Source organism: Haliotis rubra, unplaced genomic scaffold (assembly GCF_003918875.1).
Source record: "Haliotis rubra isolate DU_JTF1 unplaced genomic scaffold, ASM391887v1 Scf16, whole genome shotgun sequence".
Taxonomy (NCBI): domain Eukaryota; kingdom Metazoa; phylum Mollusca; class Gastropoda; order Lepetellida; family Haliotidae; genus Haliotis; species Haliotis rubra.
The window spans coordinates 1041445-1062523 of NW_025765558.1; the positions used below are offsets into that span (position 1 = coordinate 1041445).

The following is a 21079-nucleotide window of genomic DNA, read 5'->3' on the forward strand; positions in this document are numbered from 1 at the left end:
GGCAAGGCACTGAACATTATTTTAAGGAGGGCATATTCTAGACACAGTATTCAGAAGACGTACACTGAGGAGGAATAAAAAAAGTAGTATGCAATATTGCCGAATGTCCCGACGACGTGGAACGCTGCTAGCAATATATTGATCCCAACACCGACTGTCTGCTCCAGATGTTATTATATACTGAGGGAAACAAGTAAAGGAACACCACTTCATGGCAGTGTTCATTTATCTATTCCCAGATTTCCTCCCACAGCGCTATTCAAAGCTGGTGATGAAAACTGGAAAATATTTAATGAAAGGAACGCTAACATTTTCCTGTGTTCCTTTATTTGTTTCTCTCAGTATATATTTACCATAGAGCTCATATGTTGCTGTGAGTGGCTGTAAGCAACAAAATGACAAATATATCATGTTTATATATAATTTCTCATACAATGTTTAAAACATATCACAATGGCGCAAAACATTTAGCATATTGTTTCCATAATTATGTTCGGTTCACCATGTACAAACTAATTACACCATGTATATATAGTAAAATATATACAGTGTACTTCGTCAACAAATAATTCTTCTCTGTTATTACAATTTCTAGTAACTCATTTCTTTCGGAAGTTTCCATCTCTGAATGTTATTATTGAGCGATATTCATATAAACTCAATTTATATTCATTACTGTGTTAATGATCCAATACTCTCTAGTGTTATGGCAAACCGTAAATATGATATGTTCATTCTGCGTTGATGCTGCACAAATGTAAAGAGCAAAAACTGCCTTAAGGGAATAAATGAATACAGTGCGACATTACTGTAGCTCACCTTCACACATTGCACCCATTTGGGTCTTCGGCGTGACAAGTGAACGCTTTAGCCATTAGGCTACTCCACCGCTCCGAAATCAGAAATAAGCTATATAATCACGACTATCATTTTTCCATTAATATGACATTATGCAGTAGAATAATAAAGAGATAAATGGATAATAGGCACGGGATGCTGAAACGTGAACAGATGTGCCAACGCACCTGTACATATGGTGACATTAAACCTTGTCTCTTTAGACCCTACGTACATGATATACATCCGGTTTCTAGAATACAAATTGACTCCCGTATTGTATACCAAGTGCAAATGCAAAATATATTTTTGCAGCGCAAGCTGTTTAAAGAGTAGGTTAGTCGATAACTGTTATTCCTGTATACTATATATTATTGACAAGCGTATTGGACGTGTAGACGTCTTTACTGGGTCAATATGGACAGTTTTTAAAGCTTTAGTTGATGGTTTTTGTCCTCTCCATTTGACACAGAATCAAGAAACATCGAGAATATTATATTGAGTGAGTGATTGGGTGAGTGAGTGAGTGAGTCAGTCAGCGGGTGAGTTGGGTTTTTAATGCCGGTTTTAACAATATTCCAGTTACACGAGGTGTCAGTTTGAGGAGGAAAGAAGGAAGCGATGCAGTGTTTAGATGTGTCTGTTTATAGCTTTGAGGAAACCCACGGGTTTGGTGCTTTCGACCTTGAACATAATCCATGCGAACCCAGATTCGAACCCACGGATCATACGGAAGTGACTCTGCAGAGCTATTTGAAATAGGAAATATAAATAACACCCGACAAATTGTTCCACAAACAAGGAGGGGCGGTAGGGTGGTGGTTAAAGACCCGTGTATGATTCACCACATGGTTACAATGTATGAAGCCCAATTCTGGTGCCCCCGCCGTGATTTTGCTGGAATATTGCTAATGTTTAAGCGGCGTAAAACTAAACTCAGTCAACCCCACAATCACAGTGCATAACTACAACCTAATTCGGAAAGCTAGATCATTGGCGTTTTATTCACATGATCTATTAAGCTATTCTGGGTATGTACATACAAATCGGAGCTACTCCCATGCGCAATTGTGTGACAGAAGTTTACAATCCGCTGACAAAAATACGTACACCACCAGTTTATTTAAATCTATCTTCAAATTACGCTCATGTTTATTTCCACATGAGACGTAACCCTGACAAATGTATCCAGTTGGATCTCGTGTTCGTTACAGCGGAACAGCTCAATAACGGGAATGAATAAACATTTTAAAAAAGCTCCCCGTTTTAGGGCGCGGTATAGTGAAAGATATCTGACGTTCTTTTCGGCATGTCATGTGACGGACTATTTTGCTTACCTGGTCAGATCAGACCGAGGGACGAGGTCACGTGGGTAAAGACCCTTCCTTATTGACACTGTAGGTAATACGAGAACAGTTTCCGTCCTGATATTAGATGTCATTTATGCAAACTTCTATATAACAACATCGCTGATAATTTTATCAGCGCTCGCCACACACTTTGTGACACAACCTCTGCGAGCGTGTCAAACACAAACGATCATCACATGACATTGTAAGTATACTGAAACTATCTTTTCCGCCAGATACGAATGCCAGCTAAGTTTAACCAGACATATGACCAACAGACGTCATATTTCAACATATGTGTAATATAAATATGAATTTAAATATTGTTAAATGTAACTATTGTCCTGAAAACTGTTTTACAGCAGGATGATGACAAAAGTTGACAGGTAAAAAATGTTGCAATAAATATGTTTTCAATATTTGAATTAATGTTGGACAGTGGGGCAGTGTGTCTGTTGGTAAACAAACTGGACGGGGAAATTCAAACACTGTCAGTTCGTGTTCAGAGCCAGTTGAGCGTGACCTAAACTCTCTGTGTGGAGCTTGAGGAGTGTGATTTGACCTAGCTCGTGAACCCACTTGATCAACATTTACAAGCATATTTTTTGTCACTTATAGACATGTAAATAGATAATGGAGATCTCATTCAAGATAATACATACCTTGAATTCCTTGCAACCCACTTGTTCACTTTGTTGAGGGAAAAATATTAAAAGACAAACAAAATAGTTGCAAAATCTTCTTGTCTAGGAAGGCAATATGGCAGATTAGCAATCTGTCATACAGACCCTTAAGCAAATATATCCAAGAAAGCCCACGCAAATCTAGAATGTGTGGCAAGTCTAGATTTCCACTGCTTCTGAAAATGAAGAAAGTCTCAGGGCTCATTTTCATTATATATTTTTTTTTACTATGAACTTTTTTTTCTGTAAAATATCTTCATTTCAGAGACTAGTTGTTAGTCTGAGTGCTATGGACCTTACATAATTTGTGGCTAGAGGGGTAGCGGTGATGATGACTTTTATGGAGAAGCATGTACAATGTGAACAACCCCTCCTAAAATTTATGTACAAAGTAAGTCCCCCCCTGCATGGATTCCCCCCACCCCACCCTTAAGATTAAGCATAATTTAATTATATTTTCATGTACAAAATTGCTGACCCTCCGTAGTACATGTGTACAAAATTGATGACCCCCTACCTCCCCAGAACAAAATGGGTGACCCCCCTTAAAATCATTATCACCCCCTAGACATAAATTATGAATGGTCCTTAATTAAGTGCCCATTGTATGTTTTACTTTAAGTCAGGGACAGCAAGCAATAATAACACAGTTATAGAGGGACATAATATACAAATAATTACTCTTTTCGAGGTATTTATACAAAAAAAGACCCTGGGAACCCCCTGAGGTGGTCTGACTGGACATTTCCCTCAAAACCTGTGAATCAGGTGAGCTAAATGATAAACTGAATACCCTAACAGAAAGGTTCCACCTGATGCCTCATTTGAACATGATACACCTTTTACAAACAACTGATTGTTTGTGCACACATGTTACTGTTGCGTATCCATTTGCCTGGGTGACAAGTGCATTTGGAAACAGCTAGCAATTGTACATTGTCATTTGTTGATGAGCACATGGAAGGTACAACAGAACAAGATGTTTCCCCGAAGGGTGTCCCGGGTAAAGGTGAGGTGTATATGAAGATACTGATGCAACTTATGACTATAGGGTATATTTGAAAGAGTAAACAGCTAAGGGTGAAACAGTTAAAAAATCTATTTAAAATTAAAAATGAGTTGAATAATTATTGTAATGTTAGAACGTTCATAAAAGCTGCCCAATGTGAAATAGAATTTAACTGTTGATGTTAATTCAGCTTCAGTCTAAAAGGTATGGTATGATAGTGATATCCCTTGTGAAGGTGGGGTATATATGAAGGTACTGACATCCCTTGTAATTTAGGTGGGGTATATATGAAGAAACTGACATCCCTTGTGAACTTAAGGTATATATGAAGGTACAGATATCCCTTGTGAAGGTGGGGGTATATATGAAGGTACTGATATCCCTTGTGAAGGTGGGGTATATATGAAGGTACAGATATCCCTTGTGAAGGTGGGGTATGTATGAAGGTACTGACATCCCTTGTGAAGGTGGGGTATATATGAAGGTACTGACATCCCTTGTGAAGGTGGGGTATATATGAAGGTACTGACATCCCTCGTGAAGGTGGGGTATATATGAAGGTACTGACATCCCTTGTGAAGGTATATATGAAGGTATATATCCCTTGTGAAGGTACTGATGTACTGACATCCCTGTGAAGGTGGGGTATATATGGTGACTTGTGGTATATATGAAGGTACTGATATCCCTTGTGAAGGTGGGGTATATATGAATGGTACTGACATCCCTTGTGAATGTAGGGTATATATGAATGTTACTGATATCTGACTTGTGAAGGTGGAGTGTATATGAAGGTACTGATATTATGACCCTTGTGAAAGTGGAGTATACATGAAGAAACTGACATCCCTTGTGCACTTATGGTATATATTAAGGTACTGATATCCCTTGTGAAGGTGGGGTATATATGAAGGTACTGATATCCTTTATGAAGGCAGGGTATATATGAAGATACCGATATCACTTGTGAAGGCAGGGTATACGTGTAGAAACTCAGCGACATCCCTTGTGAACTTACTGTACATATGAAGATACCGATATCCTTGTGTAGGTAGGGTATATTTGTGTATAGACTGATATCCTTATGATTAGGTAGGGTATATGTGTTTAGACCGAGAGATATCCTTATAAAGGTAGGGCATATTGTGTGTAGACAGATATCCTTATGAAGGTAGGGTATCTGTGTATAGACAGATATCCTCATGAAGGTAGGGTATATGTGTATAGACTGATATCCTCATGAAGGTAGGGTATATGTGTATAGACTGATATCCTCATGAAGGTAGGGTATATGTGTATAGACAGATATCCTCATGAAGGTATGGGCATATGTGTATAGACTGATATCCTTGTGAAGGTAGGGTATATGTGTATAGACAGATATCCTCATGAAGGTAGGGTATATGTGTATAGACTGATATCCTTGTGAAGGTAGGGTATATGTGTATAGACAGATATCCTCATGAAGGTAGGGTATATGTGTATAGACTGATATCCTCATGAAGGTAGGGTATATGTGTATAGACTGATATCCTCATGAAGGTAGGGTATATGTGTATAGACTGATATCCTTATGAAGGTAGGGTATATGTGTATAGACATATCCTTGTGAAGGTAGGGTATATGTGTATAGACTGATATCCTTATGAAGATAGGGTATATGTGTATAGACATATCCTTGTGAAGGTAGGGTATATGTGTATAGACTGATATCATTATGAAGGTAGGGTATATGTGTATAGACATATCCTTGTGAAGGTAGGGTATATGTGTATAGACTGATATCATTATGAAGATAGGTGAGGTGAGGTGAAATGGGGTTTAACATCGCACTTAAGAATATTTCATGTGTGTATGTGTGGCTGCTTGTACTAGCCCAGACTTAAGCTATTTTTTCAGTGCTGGCTCACTGAGATACCATGCCACAGTTAAGCTTGTATACTCCACTCGGACATATTATACTGACTCCGAGACGACCTTATAAGTCCTCATTGTACCCATTAATGCCGAGAGCCAGGCAGGGACCAACAAGTACTATATTTTAACGTCTTTTGGTATGACATGGCCGGGGATCAAACCCAATACCTTCCACTCTTCGGGCGGTTGCTCTTACTACTACACTACGAGGCGGTATGAAGGTTATGAAGGTAGAGTATATGGGGTATATCCTTATGAGTGAGTGAGTGAGTTTAGTTTTACGTTGCACTCAGTAATATTCCAGCTATATGGCGGCAGTCTGTAAATAATCAAGTCTGGACCAGACAATCCAGTGATCAACAGCATGAGCATTGATCTGCACAATGAGTACTGATGACATGTGTCAACCAAGCCAGTGAGCCTGACCACCCGATCCCGTTAGTCGCCTCTTACGACAAGCATGGGTTACTGACGGTTCATTCTAACCCGGACCTTCATGGGTTATATCCTTATGAAGTTAGGTTATACATGTTTTACCGATATCATTGTGACGGTAGGGTATGTGTGAAGGTACTGATAAGAGGCAATTTATTAAAGATGCACCTGAAAGAACTGTTATGATTTTATTTTAGCAGAAGACCCGCCCGGAGACAACATGTCGAGAATGTCTAAAATAGGCTGCTTTATAAGCAAACTCTCCAGAAAGAAAAGAGTCAACCTCAGTGAAGAAACCTCATTGGCTAGAGTCCTTACGACGTGTGATCTGATTGGTCTAGGTAAGTAAACCAGATTTACTGTTTGTCATACATTTCCCTAATGTATCACTAAAATTGTTAAATTAAAGAGAGTAGTCCTGTTTATCATTTAAATTCACTCCCTCCTTTATTTGCTTAAACAATAGTGTGTAGGGCTGTCATTATATAGTATATGGTGCTAAGGTCTTAGAGTGAGTGAGTTCGGTTTTATGCCACTTTAAGCAATATTCCAGCAATATCCACGCGGGGACACCAGAAATGGGCTTCACATATTGTACCCATGTGGGGAATCGAACCCAGGTTTTCAGCATGACGATTCAAAGCTTTAACCACTAGGCTACCCACCAGCCCAACAGATGTTAGAATTATTGAGTAGTCCTATTTACTCTTTTAATTCACTCTCTCCTTCATTGGCCTAACATGTTAGTGTGTAAGGCTGCCAGTACATGGAATATGGCCTCAGAAGTACTGGTTTCACTTGTATATCGATCAATATTTAGTTAATGATTATCAATATCTCTATAATCTATATCGATATCCAGCCCTGGTATAAATGCAAACAGCAGACTGCTATTGAGACATTATGGCATGGTCTTAATGGCGAGAGGGACGGTAGGGTAGCCAAGTGGTAAAATGGGTTGGCTCATCAACGAAGACCCAGTGTAGCAGGCCATTTCTTTCCCGGTCTAAACTTTCCCTGGGGAGAATCTGGCCTAGGCCAAACTTTCCCCGTGGAGGTTTTGTCCTAGGATATTCTGACCCCAGAGAAAGTTTGGGCTAGGCTAAAGTTCCCCCCCCTAGGCCAAAGTTTCCCCCTGTTTAAACTAGGATATTTTGTTCTGTTTTCTATGAAAAGTGGGGAGATTCTGGCCAAGCTAGGCCACTTCTTCCCCACCCTTGCTCATATATCAAAGGGGCGGTGGGGTAGCCTAGTGGTTAAAGCGTTGGCTCGTCACGCCTACGGTCCGGGTTAATTCCCCACATGGGCACAATGTGTTAAGCCCATTTCAAAATGGTGTCCCCGCCAGGGATATTGCTGGAATATTGCTAAAGCTGCGTCTAAAACTAAACTCAGTCAGTCAGTCATATATCAAAAGGGGGGAGACTCTGGCCAAGCTAGGCCACTTCTTCCCCACCCTTGCTCATATATCATAAGGGGGGAGATTCTGGCCTAGGTAGGCCACTTCTTCCCCACCCTTGCTCATATATCAAAGGGGCAGTGGGGTAGCCTAGTGGTTAAAGCGTTGGCTCGTCACGCCGACGATCCGGGTTCAATTCCCCACATGGGCACAATGTGTTAAGCCCATTTCTGGTGTTCCCCGCCGTGATATTGCTGGAATATTGCTAAAAGCGGCGTAAAACTAAACTCAGTCAGTCAGTCATATATCAAAAGGGGGGAGACTGGCCAAGCTAGGCCACTTCTTTCCCACCCTTGCTCATATATCAAAGGGGGGAGATTCTGGCCTAGCTAGGCCACTTCTTCCCCACCCTTGCTCATATATCAAAAGGGGGGAGATTCTGGCCAAGCATAGGCCACTTCCGCGCCCGACCCTTACTCATATATCAAAAGGGGGGAGATTCTGGCCAAGCTAGGCCACTTCTTCCCCACCCTTGCTCATATATCAAAAGGGGGGAGATTCTGGCCAAGCTAGGCCACTTCTTCCCCACCCTTGCTCATATATCAAAAGGGGGGAGATTCTGGCCTAGCTAGGATACTTCTTCCCCACCCTTGCTCATATATCAAAAGGGGGGAGATTCTTGCCAAGCTAGGCCACTTCTTCCCCACCCTTGCTCATATATCAAAAGGGGGGAGATTATGGCCTAGCTAGGACGGTAGGGTAGCCAAGTGGTTAAAGTGTTGGCGGCTCATCAACGAAGACCCAGTGTAGCAGGCCATTTCTTTCCTGGTCTAAACTATCCCCAGAGAGAATCTGGCCTAGGCCAAGATTCTGGCCCACCCTTGCTCTTATAAACCAACAGTAGTTTTGACTTATATTTTGGTGCACATTTTGCCAAATACTATAGTCCATTTTTGCCTCTGACTTGAGTGTAGTGATTTGAATGCATACATCTTTGAACGGCATATATCTCTAAATCCATCCTGCTCCTGCCGCCATTCCTATGAAGACACATTGCATTAGTTCTTCATCTGTCCAAATCATGTCACAATAAGATGTAAACATTCAATCGCACATTTGACGGGTAAGTAAGATGTAATATACACAGGCTGCCTTCTCTCTTATCATGCTGTTTATAATCTAATATTTGTAAATTGTTAATGGAACTTGACATCAACATGAATATCTTATCAATGTGTTCACATGAATAGCTATGTCTTGTTTTCGTTTCTGACTTTTGTCAAGATGAACATAAACATGAAAACAAGGTTGGGGAAGAAATAGCCTTGCTTGGCCAGAATCTCCCCCTTTTGATATGAGAACAAGGGTTTAAAAGAGGTAGCCTTTAAAGTTGATTCAAGGGTTGGGAAAGATTGAGCCAAGTGGGAAAAGTTTGTCCTAGGCCAAAGTTTCCCCAAGAAAGGTTTTGCCAGGGGAAAAGTTTGGCCTGTTACACTGGGTTTGTTTCCCCACGTGGGTACAATATGTGAAGCCTATTTCTGGTGTCCTCTGCTATGATATTGCTTGAATATTGCTAAAAGCAGTGTAAAACCATACTCACTCACTCACTTAATGGCGAGAAGACAAAGTCAGTTCTGAATGGTCGTGTTGAAATAAGTAACAATTGTGAACTTGATACAGTCAGTATTGGACAAATATCATTTCCCATGTGCACCAGTGTAAGGGACAGTTCATAATTCATGGCTAGTGAGGTGTTGATCATCATAAGAGGGGTCACCCATTTTGTTCTGGGTAGGTAGTGGGGGTCATCAATTTTGTACACATGTACAATACAAGGTGGGCTCAACAATTTTGTACACAAACATTTGAAAAATTATAAATTATCAGAAGGGGGTTGGGGGTCATTGATTTTGTACATGACATGCAGAGAGGGTCTCGTACATTGTACATACATTTTAGGGGGGGATCATTCACATTGAACATACCTCTCCATAAAATCATCATATCACACACGCAGCACGCACACGCACGCACACACGCACGCACGCACACTGTTTTGTTTGCACAGTATTATGATAGTGTCCTGTTACTGCCCACATGAGTTTTGTGGTGGGGTGTACGATTACAGTTGATTATTGATCGATTACTGAGCTCAAACTATCAATCTGCATAATACAAGCAATAACCAGCACTAATCATTACTAAATGATGGGGTAGCCTTGTGGTTAAAGCGTTGGCTTGTCATGCCGAAGGCCCGGGTTCAATTCCCTACATGGGTACAATGTGTGAAGCCCATTTCTGGGGTCCCCCGCCATGTTATTGCTGGAATATTTCTAAAAGTGGCATAAAACTATACTCACTGACTGACTCATTACTAAATGAGCACTGCAGCTGTTACTTTGGTCCATCCGGCTGACTAGGCCAGATGGAGAGCCATTGACATGCTGCTCTGGATGTCATTAGGCCCCCCAAAAATATGTCTGTTTCCTATTATATGCTGTTTAAAAAATAGGGTAGGTGGGTCGGTTTTATCTGTTTTGTTTACTTTTTTATATATTTTTTTAGTAGCACCAGGTGGGCACCTGAGAAGGTCTTCAAGGATACCATATCATGTAGTGACAATGCCTTGTGATGAAACATTGAAAGATTTCTATATCAAATCATTATTCATGTTATTTATATGCAGGTTTTGTCAGTGAGAGCCCATTATGCCAATTCAATGCAATCCATTTTAGCCCTACATACACTGAAAAATTAAAATGATGAGTTGAAATGCACTCCAGTCATGATTTTGACTTGGTTAAAAAAAAGATTTAGGGTCGGATGGGTTAGGATAGGGTCGGTCGGGTTACCGGAAACAGACATTATTTTTTTTTGGCCTTACGTAAAATTTGGAAAACTACATGATATATACTAACTTGCATTTAAAACACATTGCTAACTACAGCTCTTAATAGGTGAATGTGTTTTTGAGCTCAAGCCCATCTGAAAAGAGATATCAAACTGTACAAAAATTATTCTTGTGCTTGGATATATTACCTTCATATACCAGAGTATGAAATAAGGCCCGTCCGACCGCCCGAGACGGGCTAGATTTCTGACGGACGGTCTAAATTTACAGGTAGCCAACCCGATGGTCTGGTAAAATTTTAGATAACATGTTCCATATTGGTTAAACCAATTTTGGGCTGGTAACATTTTGAAGTTACCAGCCCTGATGTCTGTCTGTGATTTTGGCTTATTTCATACACTGTATATATACACAACAACGAGGGGCGGGGGATATGGTATTAGGCACCGTCCGGCCGTACGCACGAATTGGGATATCTTAAGAACCGTCGACTAGATTCTTTTCATATTTGCTACCTAGGTTCATCACAGTATAAGAAAGGTCCCAGTCAGGTTTGGTGACCTTGACCTTCATTTCAAGGTCACAAGGGGACTTTAACATTTTACTCTTGTCAGCGAGATATCTCAAGAACCGTTCTCTAGATTTTCTTCATATTCAACACCAAGCTTTATCTAGGAAAGGTGCAGGGCCCAGTTGATTTTGGTGACCTTCACATAATTTTCAAGGTCATGGCAACACTTTGAAGATTTCAGCATATTAACCTGCATGTTATGCTTGTCAACGAGATACCTCAAGAACCATTCACTGGACTTTCTTCACGTTTGACACCAAGCTTCATCTAGGAAAAGTGCAAGGCCCAGTCGATTTTGGTGACCTTCACTTAATTTTCAAGGTCACGGCGACACTTTGAAGATTTCAGCATGTTAAATTGCATGTTAAGATAGTCAGCAAGATATCGCAAAAAACATTCCCTGGATTTTTTTCATATTTGACACCAAGCTTCATCTAATGAAGGCACAGGGCCCAGTCAATTTTGGTGACCTTCACATAATTTTCAAGGTCACTGCGACACTTTGAAGATTTCAGCATGTTAACCTGAATTCACTGGATTTACTTCATAGACTTTCAAGACTTCCCTTGAATATTTGTCAATAAGCAATTTCTTTAGTACCATTTTCGCATATTTCATACACTATGACATTCATGTCAAGGTCAAAGTCAGTCTTGAAATTATGTGTGTGTTGGAGGTGAGGTGAGGTGAAATTGGGTTTAACGTCGTGCTTGAGAATATTTCGCTCATATGACGACGTGCATGCATGTGTATGTGTATGTGCGGCTGCTTGTACTAGGCCAGACTGAAGCTGGTTTTATAGTGCTAGCCCACTGAGATACCATGCCGCAGTGAAGCATGAATACCCCACTCAGACACATTATACTGACTCCAAGCCGACCAGTCCTTGTTGTACCCATTAATGCCGAGCGCCAGGCAGGGACCAACAAGTACCATATTTTAACGTCTTTTGGTATGACGCGTCCGGGGATCGAACCCTCGACCTTCCGCTCTCCGGGCGGACGTGTGTGTGTTGGAACAACTAAAGAGCAAGATATCAAGAGAGGTTGACTGGTCATGTTTTTTTGTACATTTAACTTCATGTTAAACTTTCATTACTTTTTAAGTTTGATTTGATAATTTGCAGTCGGGGATTATGTCACCTTAGTGACAATGCTTATTTTATTTTGGCATCCATTAATACAAAAATTCTAATATCCATTTTCAAAGTGTGTTTTTATCTGTTATGATATGTAATAACCCTTTTGTATAAATTTTATCCTGTTTAAATTTTGTGTCCAAAAACATTTTGACTTGTCAATGTGACAACAGAAAGTTCCAACAGAAAGTTCTGTACTGCACACAGTCGAGAACAAATGGTGCTCATCTTCTTTAGAAAACAGCAAAATGTGAAATCTCACTCACTCACTCACTGACTGACTCACACTCTTTCTCTCTCTCACTCTTTCACTCACTCACTCACTCAACTCGTGAAGGTCCGGGTTAGAATGAACCTTCAGTGACCCATGCTTGTCGTAAGAGGCGACTATCGGGACCGGGTGGTCAGGTTCGCTGGCTTGGTTGACACTTGTCATTGATTCCCAATTGCATAGATAGATGCTCATGCTGTTGATCACAGGATTGTCTGGTCCACACTCAATAATTTACAGACTGCCGCCGTATAGCTGGAATATTGCTGAATGCGGTATAACTCACTCCCTCACTCACTGAATGCACTCACTCACCACTCGAAACCTCACTCACTCACTCACTCACTCACTCACTCACTCACTCACTCACTCACTCACTCACTCACTGTTTACAGGTATTGGGAGTACTCTTGGAGCAGGTATCTACGTTGTGGCTGGGCAGGTAGCCCGTCAGACTGCAGGGCCTTCTGTTGTCCTGTCATTTCTCATAGCAGCTGTTGCATCAGTGTTTGCAGGTGAGTGCTTCAAATTCACAAACCATGGATGAACAGGAAGCTTGCACAAAGATACCATGTCAGATAGATAGATATTAGTCATGTAGCAATTTGAAATTATCATTTTGTTAATGTGAAATCATTTACGGTTGTGGAGACAAAACCTTGTTTGACTAATTTCATGGCTGATAGAACTATAATTATGAACATTTTACACTGTATCGCGTAACAGCAATAAAGTGAATTTATTAATGTATTTTGCGCCCCAAATTAAATTTGGTTAGACATGAGGCATTATCTTACCTTCATGTAAAATACTTTAATTTCATTGGTCAGGAGGTTGACAACTGGAAAAAGTATTAACTGCTAGCACGGTAACCGCCAAGCTCTCCACCGAAAAGCTGTATCACTTACAATTGTATGACGTCATAATATTACGCATGCAGTGCAGGGAGTTCGAAAACTGTTCGATTAGCTGTATTTGATTTCACTATTTACATATTTATTTTACCGACTTTGACTGCTTCATTTAAACTGTTTTATATATTGAATCATTTGCACACTCAACTTAAACATAATTGAAAATCATTTTTTAGCAGTTTTAATCTTGTCAGAATGTTTCACTGATTTTAGAAATCCAGTCGAGAGGCAGACGCCATTTTGTTTATATGTCATATAGTCGGTACATTCGTCACCACTCGCCCCTTTACATTACCTCCAAGAAGACACATCCCTGTCTTGATGCTTGTCATGTGCGAAAACACGACAAACCAATCAGAAGGAGGGTAATGATTGCGGTGCTTTGATAAACATAATCCCCAGTACTTAATCAGTTATTGCATTATGTGTTTGTTTAAAAAATCCTGAAAACCATATATCGTCATATTGAAAGCACAAAGAACGTAGCTAACAGAACTGTGTTGCCTCTTGTAGATTTTGGTGAGGATAGTGCCATGGACGGTGGGGATTCAAATACATGTTGTGCGTTTGTTGACATAATGGCTCTCATGGGCCCGATTGAGTGTATTTCTGATGATCTTGTGGGCTTGTTTTGGATATTGTATGTGCGCTTCCAACATTTTTGGGAATTATAAATAGCAACGTGTTTTAAAACAATAATATTATATCTGTGTGTAACTAATCAACTTTAATCTTAAACAGTGGGCTTATATTTCACATCTCTGGGGATATTTTAGTCTGACTTTGCTTTGGTCATTCACATTTTTTTCAGTGATATCATTTAAAATTCCACCAGGGGTATGACAGCAAGGGTTACACGAATGTTCAGTTTGAGAAATATTTTTAGGTCATTTTGTCTGCTTTGTCTGCATTTAATGTAGATGAAGAAAAAAGAATATTTTATTTGCATATTCAATAAATCAATTCCCAGTTGTGATTATTAAACCCTATTTAAAAATATAATTTGAAATATAAGGTGGATAGCTGGTAATACTTACATTAGAATATGTCTTTAACAAATACGTTTTTCTCCTTTTTGTAGTTGTATCAAAGAGGTTCAATTCTGTTAAATAAATAAGTATAAAAAAAATAAGTATAAACAAAAACAGCAATACAATGTACAAGTGCTACAGTGATATTAAGAAACATTGGAATCAAACAAGGTTTTAGTTATCATTCTTATTTAAAGCAGTTCTAAAGTTCATGTGCCAATGTGAAATCCTTCGATCTTCAAAATAAAATAAAATGATATTTTGTACATTCAACATGGCGGTAAGATAAAAAACGTTGTAAACTTCTTCCTCGGGTAATATGGTCTGATGTACGCCTAACAAACTGACATTTTAACTCCATTGAAGCATTTTTTGACCAAATATGTCCACCAAACAAAACATTAGGTGTGTGGATAATCAAAATTCAATTTCAGTGTCCTGGGGATTAGTATTATAGTTCAATTGAATATTTTTAATTGTTTATTTTCATCTATAAAGTAGTCGTGACAGAGTTGTCTCCTTTTTGTTTTGTTTACATCCGGCATTGCTTGATTTGCCATCATGGATCACACTGTTTTCCCGTCCTGTCCGTAATAAATAGATCACAAAACTCGTGGATTTTGAATATGGAAAATAACAGTTTTATATTGGGACTTTTGTCTGTAGGGATATGCTATGCGGAGTTTGCTGCGCGGGTGCCGAAGGCAGGATCAGCCTATGTGTACAGCTATGTCACTGTCGGGGAGCTGATTGCCTTTGTGATTGGCTGGAATCTGATCCTGGAATATGTCATAGGTGAGAGTTAGTGAGTGAGTTTTTCAGTATCCCATGCTTGTTTTAAGAGGTTAGTAGCGAAATCGGGTGGTCAGGCTCGCTGACTTGGTTGACACATGTCATCGTATCCCAGTTGCATAGATAGATGCTCATGCTGTTGATCACCGGAGTGTCTGGTCCAGATTTGATTATTTACAGACCGCTGCCATATAGCTGGAATATTGCTAACAACAAACAAAACAAAGAAACTGCTTTTTGCATCATCAGGATGTGACCAGGCTTTGGTTATGACCATGTTGGACTTGAACCTGCACCCTCAGTGTGTTTAGCCACCATGGAATACCAATAATAGAATGTAGACAAATAAATACTGAAGTAAACAAGTTAATTCTTTTATTATGCTAAAGGATATATTGCATATCTTACTAAAACTTAAGTTTTTTATCTAGTTTATTGAGTGTTTCTTTCAATATTGTTTAAATATATTTTAGGGACATTGTGTGCGAAATGATCAGAAGATCGCACAAACACGTTGTTATAGCAGCCACTATCAGAATATGATGCCATAAATGGACCTACATTGCCAGAGAATGGATACACTTTATACATGTTCTCATGGTGGACTAGTCAATAATATTTGCACATTATACATGTCCTCTTAATGTTTTCTGAACTCCAGGCACAGCTAGTGTGGCCCGAGCGTGGAGCTCCTATTTCGACTCTCTCATCGACAACAAGATACAGGACTTCTTCAAGGAAAACATGCCGATGGATGTCACAGGGTTGTCACAATACCCTGATTTCTTTGCTTTCAGCATTACATTAGTTCTGACAGGTAAGACACACACAGACATTGTTAGTGATCATAGCACCACAGCTGTTCAGAGTTACAGGATTTGCTGTCTTGAATACTTTCAGATGGTTCAAAAGGTACTGGTTTGACTGGAGATTTAACCAGTGAGCTTTGTGGATATATGAACCAGGATCTTGATCCAAAAAGCATAAATAACGTTGCGACCTGTCGTAACTCTATAGTTTATCAAAGGCTTACGAATGTCGTAGCGCTACAAGTATTTTGTGAGGTGAGGTGAAATTGGGTTTAACGTCGTGCTTGAGAATATTTCGCTTATATGACGACGTGCATGCGTGTGTATGTGTATGTGCGGCTGCATGTACTAGCCCAGACTTAAGCTGGTTTTATAGTGCCAGCTCACTGAGATACCATGCCGCAGTGAAGCATGAATACCCCACTCAGACACATTATACTGACTGCGAGCTGACCAGTCCTTGTTGTACCCATTAATGCCGAGCGCCAGGCAGGGACCAACAAGTACCATATTTAAACGTCTTTTGGTATGACGCGGTCGGGGATCGAACCCGCGACCTTCCGCTCTCTGGGCGGATGCTCTAACCACTACACCACGGAGGCGGTCCACAAGTGTTTTGTAGATCGGGACCCGGAACTTCTTTTGCATTCAGTATCATCAGTTGTTTAAATGGCTTTTTGACGGATTCTGTGGATACTGGTCTTTGACATATTTCCTCCAGTGAAGGTGATGTTTTGGTGCAGATACAAACACTATTATCAAACAAGTGATGTGACTTACTTCATAATGGTGTTTGTGTTAGGGCTGGGATGGGTCAAAATATCAGACTTTGGTACCCGGAGGTATCATTACCCGGCCCGACCTTGGGTACCTGTTACAGCTTTGAGATTCTTGAGAGGCATTTAGAAGTTGTTGAATATATAAGACGAGTATATGGATGACAACTTCTTCTTTATTGTACACAGCTTACAGCTTTGTTTAGAGCTAATTCCCTTACTGACCTGACAATCGTGGCGACTGAAAGTAAACAGAGCGGTGTTTGGTCATATCATATTGTGACTTCACAACTCAGGAAACCCATGTATTGTTATATAACACTCTACTGTTTAAAAAATATCACAGAATATCTATTGACTAACTTGGTTCATTAATGGATGAATTAAAATTGTTCCAAGTTTTGCTTAAGTCTGATGTTTTGACAAGTCATTGTCAGCATGGCCTGGATGGTTTATTCAGGACCCGGTCGTGAAAATTATTTACCCAAGGGGGTACTCCGGTAACCTGTACAAATATTAGTTGGTATCTTCAGGGAAATGTTGCTACATTGAAATAAAGACATTCTACATGCAAAGAATAATAATAATAATATCCCTTGTTTTATTCAATACCATATTTGGTATAAGCAAGGGTATGTACTAGTGTTGGGAATTGGTGTAAATCTCATAATTGATGATTGGTTCATTACAACCGATCAATCATCGAAAATAATTGGTTAGCGTCATTTATCAAATTTTCCTGGTTATGTTTGTTAATGCACAAAAAATAAAGAAAAAACCTTTTGAAATTTATATTGTTATTGCAAACAAGTGTTCCAAAATTGTTTGTGTTCGATTATGAGAAAACATGATCGATTGCTTGGTCGTTTTGTCATTGCGACCAATCTTCGATTATTTCAATTAATCGGACCACCACTAGTATGTACAGTGTGTACTCTATAAATTCAAGAATTTGCAGTAGAGTTTGATTATGTAGTGTGAATGTAGGAGGTCAGGTTGAGTTAATCTCTATGTCGAAGGGTGTCTGTTGTTCATGTAGGATGATGAAATTGTTTCAGTTCTACTTGCTGTTGGTGTGAAGGAGTCGACAATGTTCAACAACATCTTCACCGTTGTCAACCTGCTGGTTGTCACCTATGTCATTGTGTGTGGACTGTTCAAGGCTGACGCTCACAACTGGTCCATCCCCAAATCAGAGGTAACACTTTCTGACTCCTACCTGTCTCTTGACTTTACCACATGTGTCTCACCTGTCCCACCTGTGTTTGACATGTATCTGAATCAGAGGTAACACTCTGCTACTCCTACCTGTCTCTCACCTGTCCCACCTGTATCTCACAGGTGTATCTGAATCAGAGGTAACACTCTGCTACTCCTACCTGTCTCTCACCTGTACAACCTGTATCTCAGGTGTATCTGAATCAGACTCTCACCTGTACAACCTGTATCTCAGGTGTATCTGAATCAGAGATAACACTCTGCTACTCCTACCTGTACAACCTGTATCTCAGGTGTATCTGAATCAACCTGCTACTCCTACCTCTCTCACCTGTGCAACCTGTATCTCAGGTGTATCTGAATCAGAGGTAACACTCTGCTACTAGTACCTGTCTCTCACCTGTCCCACCTGTGCATCTCATGTATCTGAATCAGAGGTAACACTCTGCTACTCCTACCTGTCTCTCACCTGTACAACTTGTATTTCCCCTTTTTCTGAATCAGTGGTAACGCTCTGCTACTAGTACGTGTCTCTCACCTGTGCAACCTGTATCTCAGGTGTATCTGAATCAGAGGTAACACTCTGCTACTCCTACCTGTCTCTCACCTGTACAACCTGTATCTCAGGTGTATCTGAATCAGAGGTAACACTCTGCTACTCCTACCTGTCTCTCACCTGTGCAACCTGTATCTCAGGTGTATCTGAATCAGAGGTAACACTCTGCTACTCCTACCTGTCTCTCACCTGTACAACCTGTATCTCAGGTGTATCTGAATCAGAGGTAACACTCTGCTACTCCTACCTGTCTCTCACCTGTACAACCTGTATCTCAGGTGTATCTGAATCAGAGGTAACACTCTGTACTCCTACCTGAACCTGTATCTCAGGTGTATCTGAATCAGAGGTAACACTCTGCTACTCCTACCTGTCTCTCACCTGTACAACCTGTATCTCAGGTGTATCTGAATCAGAGGTAACACTCTGCTACTCCTACCTGTCTCTCACCTGTGCAACCTGTATCTCAGGTGTATCTGAATCAGAGGTAACACTCTGCTACTCCTACCTGTCTCTCACCTGTACCACCTGTATCTGAATCAGAGGTAACACTGCTACTCATACCTGTTTCTCACCTGAATCTCAATCAGATGTAACACTTTCAACCTCCTATCTCTCTCTCACCTGTACCAAACCTGTATCTTACCTGTGTCTCACCTGTACCTGAATCAGAGATAACACTGTACTATTCAAAACTATCTCTTACCTGTATTCAATCAGAGGTACCACTTTTCATCCCCTACCTATCTGTTACCCATATCACACATGTACCTAATCAAAATACCATGAAAAGCCTTGAGTTTGTACAAAATAGTGAATACTTGTACATTTGTTTCATGCATTGGTTGTGGAGATAGTCATTCTCGTCAGCTGTGTGTTCTCATGATACCAAAGTGACTGGTTATGGAGGCCATACTTGATACTTAAATGTTATTTTCCATGACTCTTAAGTCACACTTCCAAATGGCGCAGTGTAATGATGTCTTACTGACATTATTACAAAAACACATCTGGTTTTCAATACGGATGAGTTGTGTGTTCACTTTACAGACTCTCATTGTTTTCTCTGCATGTTTTCATAAGCAAACCTTTTGTTCACCACTGTATCACAGTTTTATGTGATTTGCGTTTCTTTTGGTACTAAGTATATTTCATATGAGGTGGTGAGCTGAAATTGGGTTTAACGTCGTGCTTGAGAATATTTGCTCATATGACGACGTGCATGCGTGTGTATGTGCATGTGCGGCTGCATGTACTAGCCCAGACTGAAGCTGGTTTTATAGTGCTAGCCCACTGAGATACCATGCCGCAGTGAAGCATGAATACCCCACTCAGACACATTATACTGACTCTGAGCCGACCAGTCCTTGTTGTACCCATTAATGCCGAGCGCCAGGCAGGGACCAACAAGTACCATATTTTAACGTCTTTTGGTATGACGCGGTCGGGATTGAACCCGCGACCTTCCACTCTCCGGGCGGACGCTCTAACCACTACACCACGGAGGCGGTCATATTTCATATGAGCAATGCATGAACATGATGAACACAACTAGAGTAAGTGAGTTAGGTTTTATGCCACTTTTAGGAATATTCCTGTAAAATCACATGGGGCTTCAGACACTGCAAACGTGAGGAATCGAACCCAGTTTTTGGGCATGACCAGCAAACGCTTTAACCGCTAGGCTACCTTATCACCCTGAACACAAATTGAAGAGCACCTGAGTCCTCTAATCCTCCTTCACCTTATCCATCCCACAGCCGCTGTTAGCGATGTGAGCTGGCCGAGTGGATAGTGTGTTTGTCATGTTGAAGGTAATGGTTTGAACCCCACATGAGTATAATGTGAAATTCATTTCTGGTGTCACTTCTAATAATATCGCTAGAATATTGCCAGACGTAGCCTAATAAAATTCTCGCAAACTTTTGCAGGTTCCCAGCGATGCAGGATCTGGAGGGTTTATGCCCTTTGGGTTTTCGGGGATGATGTCCGGGGCCGCCACCTGCTTCTACGCCTTTGTCGGCTTTGACTGCATTGCCACTACAGGTAGGATGTTGTCTTTTCATATGTAAATACTTCATTATCATTTGGTATCCTTGTTTGTGACTGCTGCCTGCAGGGTGAGTGAGTGAGTTGGGTTTTACACTGCTTTTAGCAATATTCTGGTGTTCCGCAATTGTGAGAATATTGTATCACTTTTGTATCACATTGAAACGTAAAATAATTAATGATTTCTTAAGGTAACATTTGCATACCTGTAACAAATACAAGTATATTACCGATTGTTCAAGTACCTGTAACAAGTACAAGTATATTACCGATTGTTCAAGTACCTGTAACGAGTACAAGTATATTACCGATTGTTCAAGTACCTGTAATGAGTACAAGTATATTACCGATTGTTCAAGTACCTGTAACGAGTACAAGTATATTACCGATTGTTCAAGTACCTGTAACGAGTACAAGTATATTACTGATTGTTCAAGTACCTGTAACGAGTACAAATGCACTACCTACTGCTTG

General features: G+C 40.3%; 1 protein-coding gene across 8 annotated transcripts in view; it reads left to right on the plus strand.

Moving 5' to 3' along the window:
• Positions 1-21079, plus strand: part of LOC124271372 (high affinity cationic amino acid transporter 1-like) — a 54406-nt gene that overhangs the window by 3539 nt on the left and 29788 nt on the right. Inside the window, exons 1-7 of one of the 8 annotated variants that reach the window (XM_046706468.1) lie at positions 2168-2391; positions 6428-6571; positions 12856-12975; positions 15072-15200; positions 15859-16014; positions 17841-17980; positions 20488-20602. In XM_046706468.1, the coding sequence (XP_046562424.1) occupies positions 6451-6571; positions 12856-12975; positions 15072-15200; positions 15859-16014; positions 17841-17980; positions 20488-20602 (781 nt within the window). In that variant the 5' untranslated portion in view covers positions 2168-2391; positions 6428-6450. Of the gene's footprint in view, positions 1-2167; positions 2392-3777; positions 3879-6427; positions 6572-12855; positions 12976-15071; positions 15201-15858; positions 16015-17840; positions 17981-20487; positions 20603-21079 lie in introns of those variants that run through there. The other 7 variants (XM_046706469.1, XM_046706472.1, XM_046706466.1 and 4 more) reach the window with 7 other exon arrangements.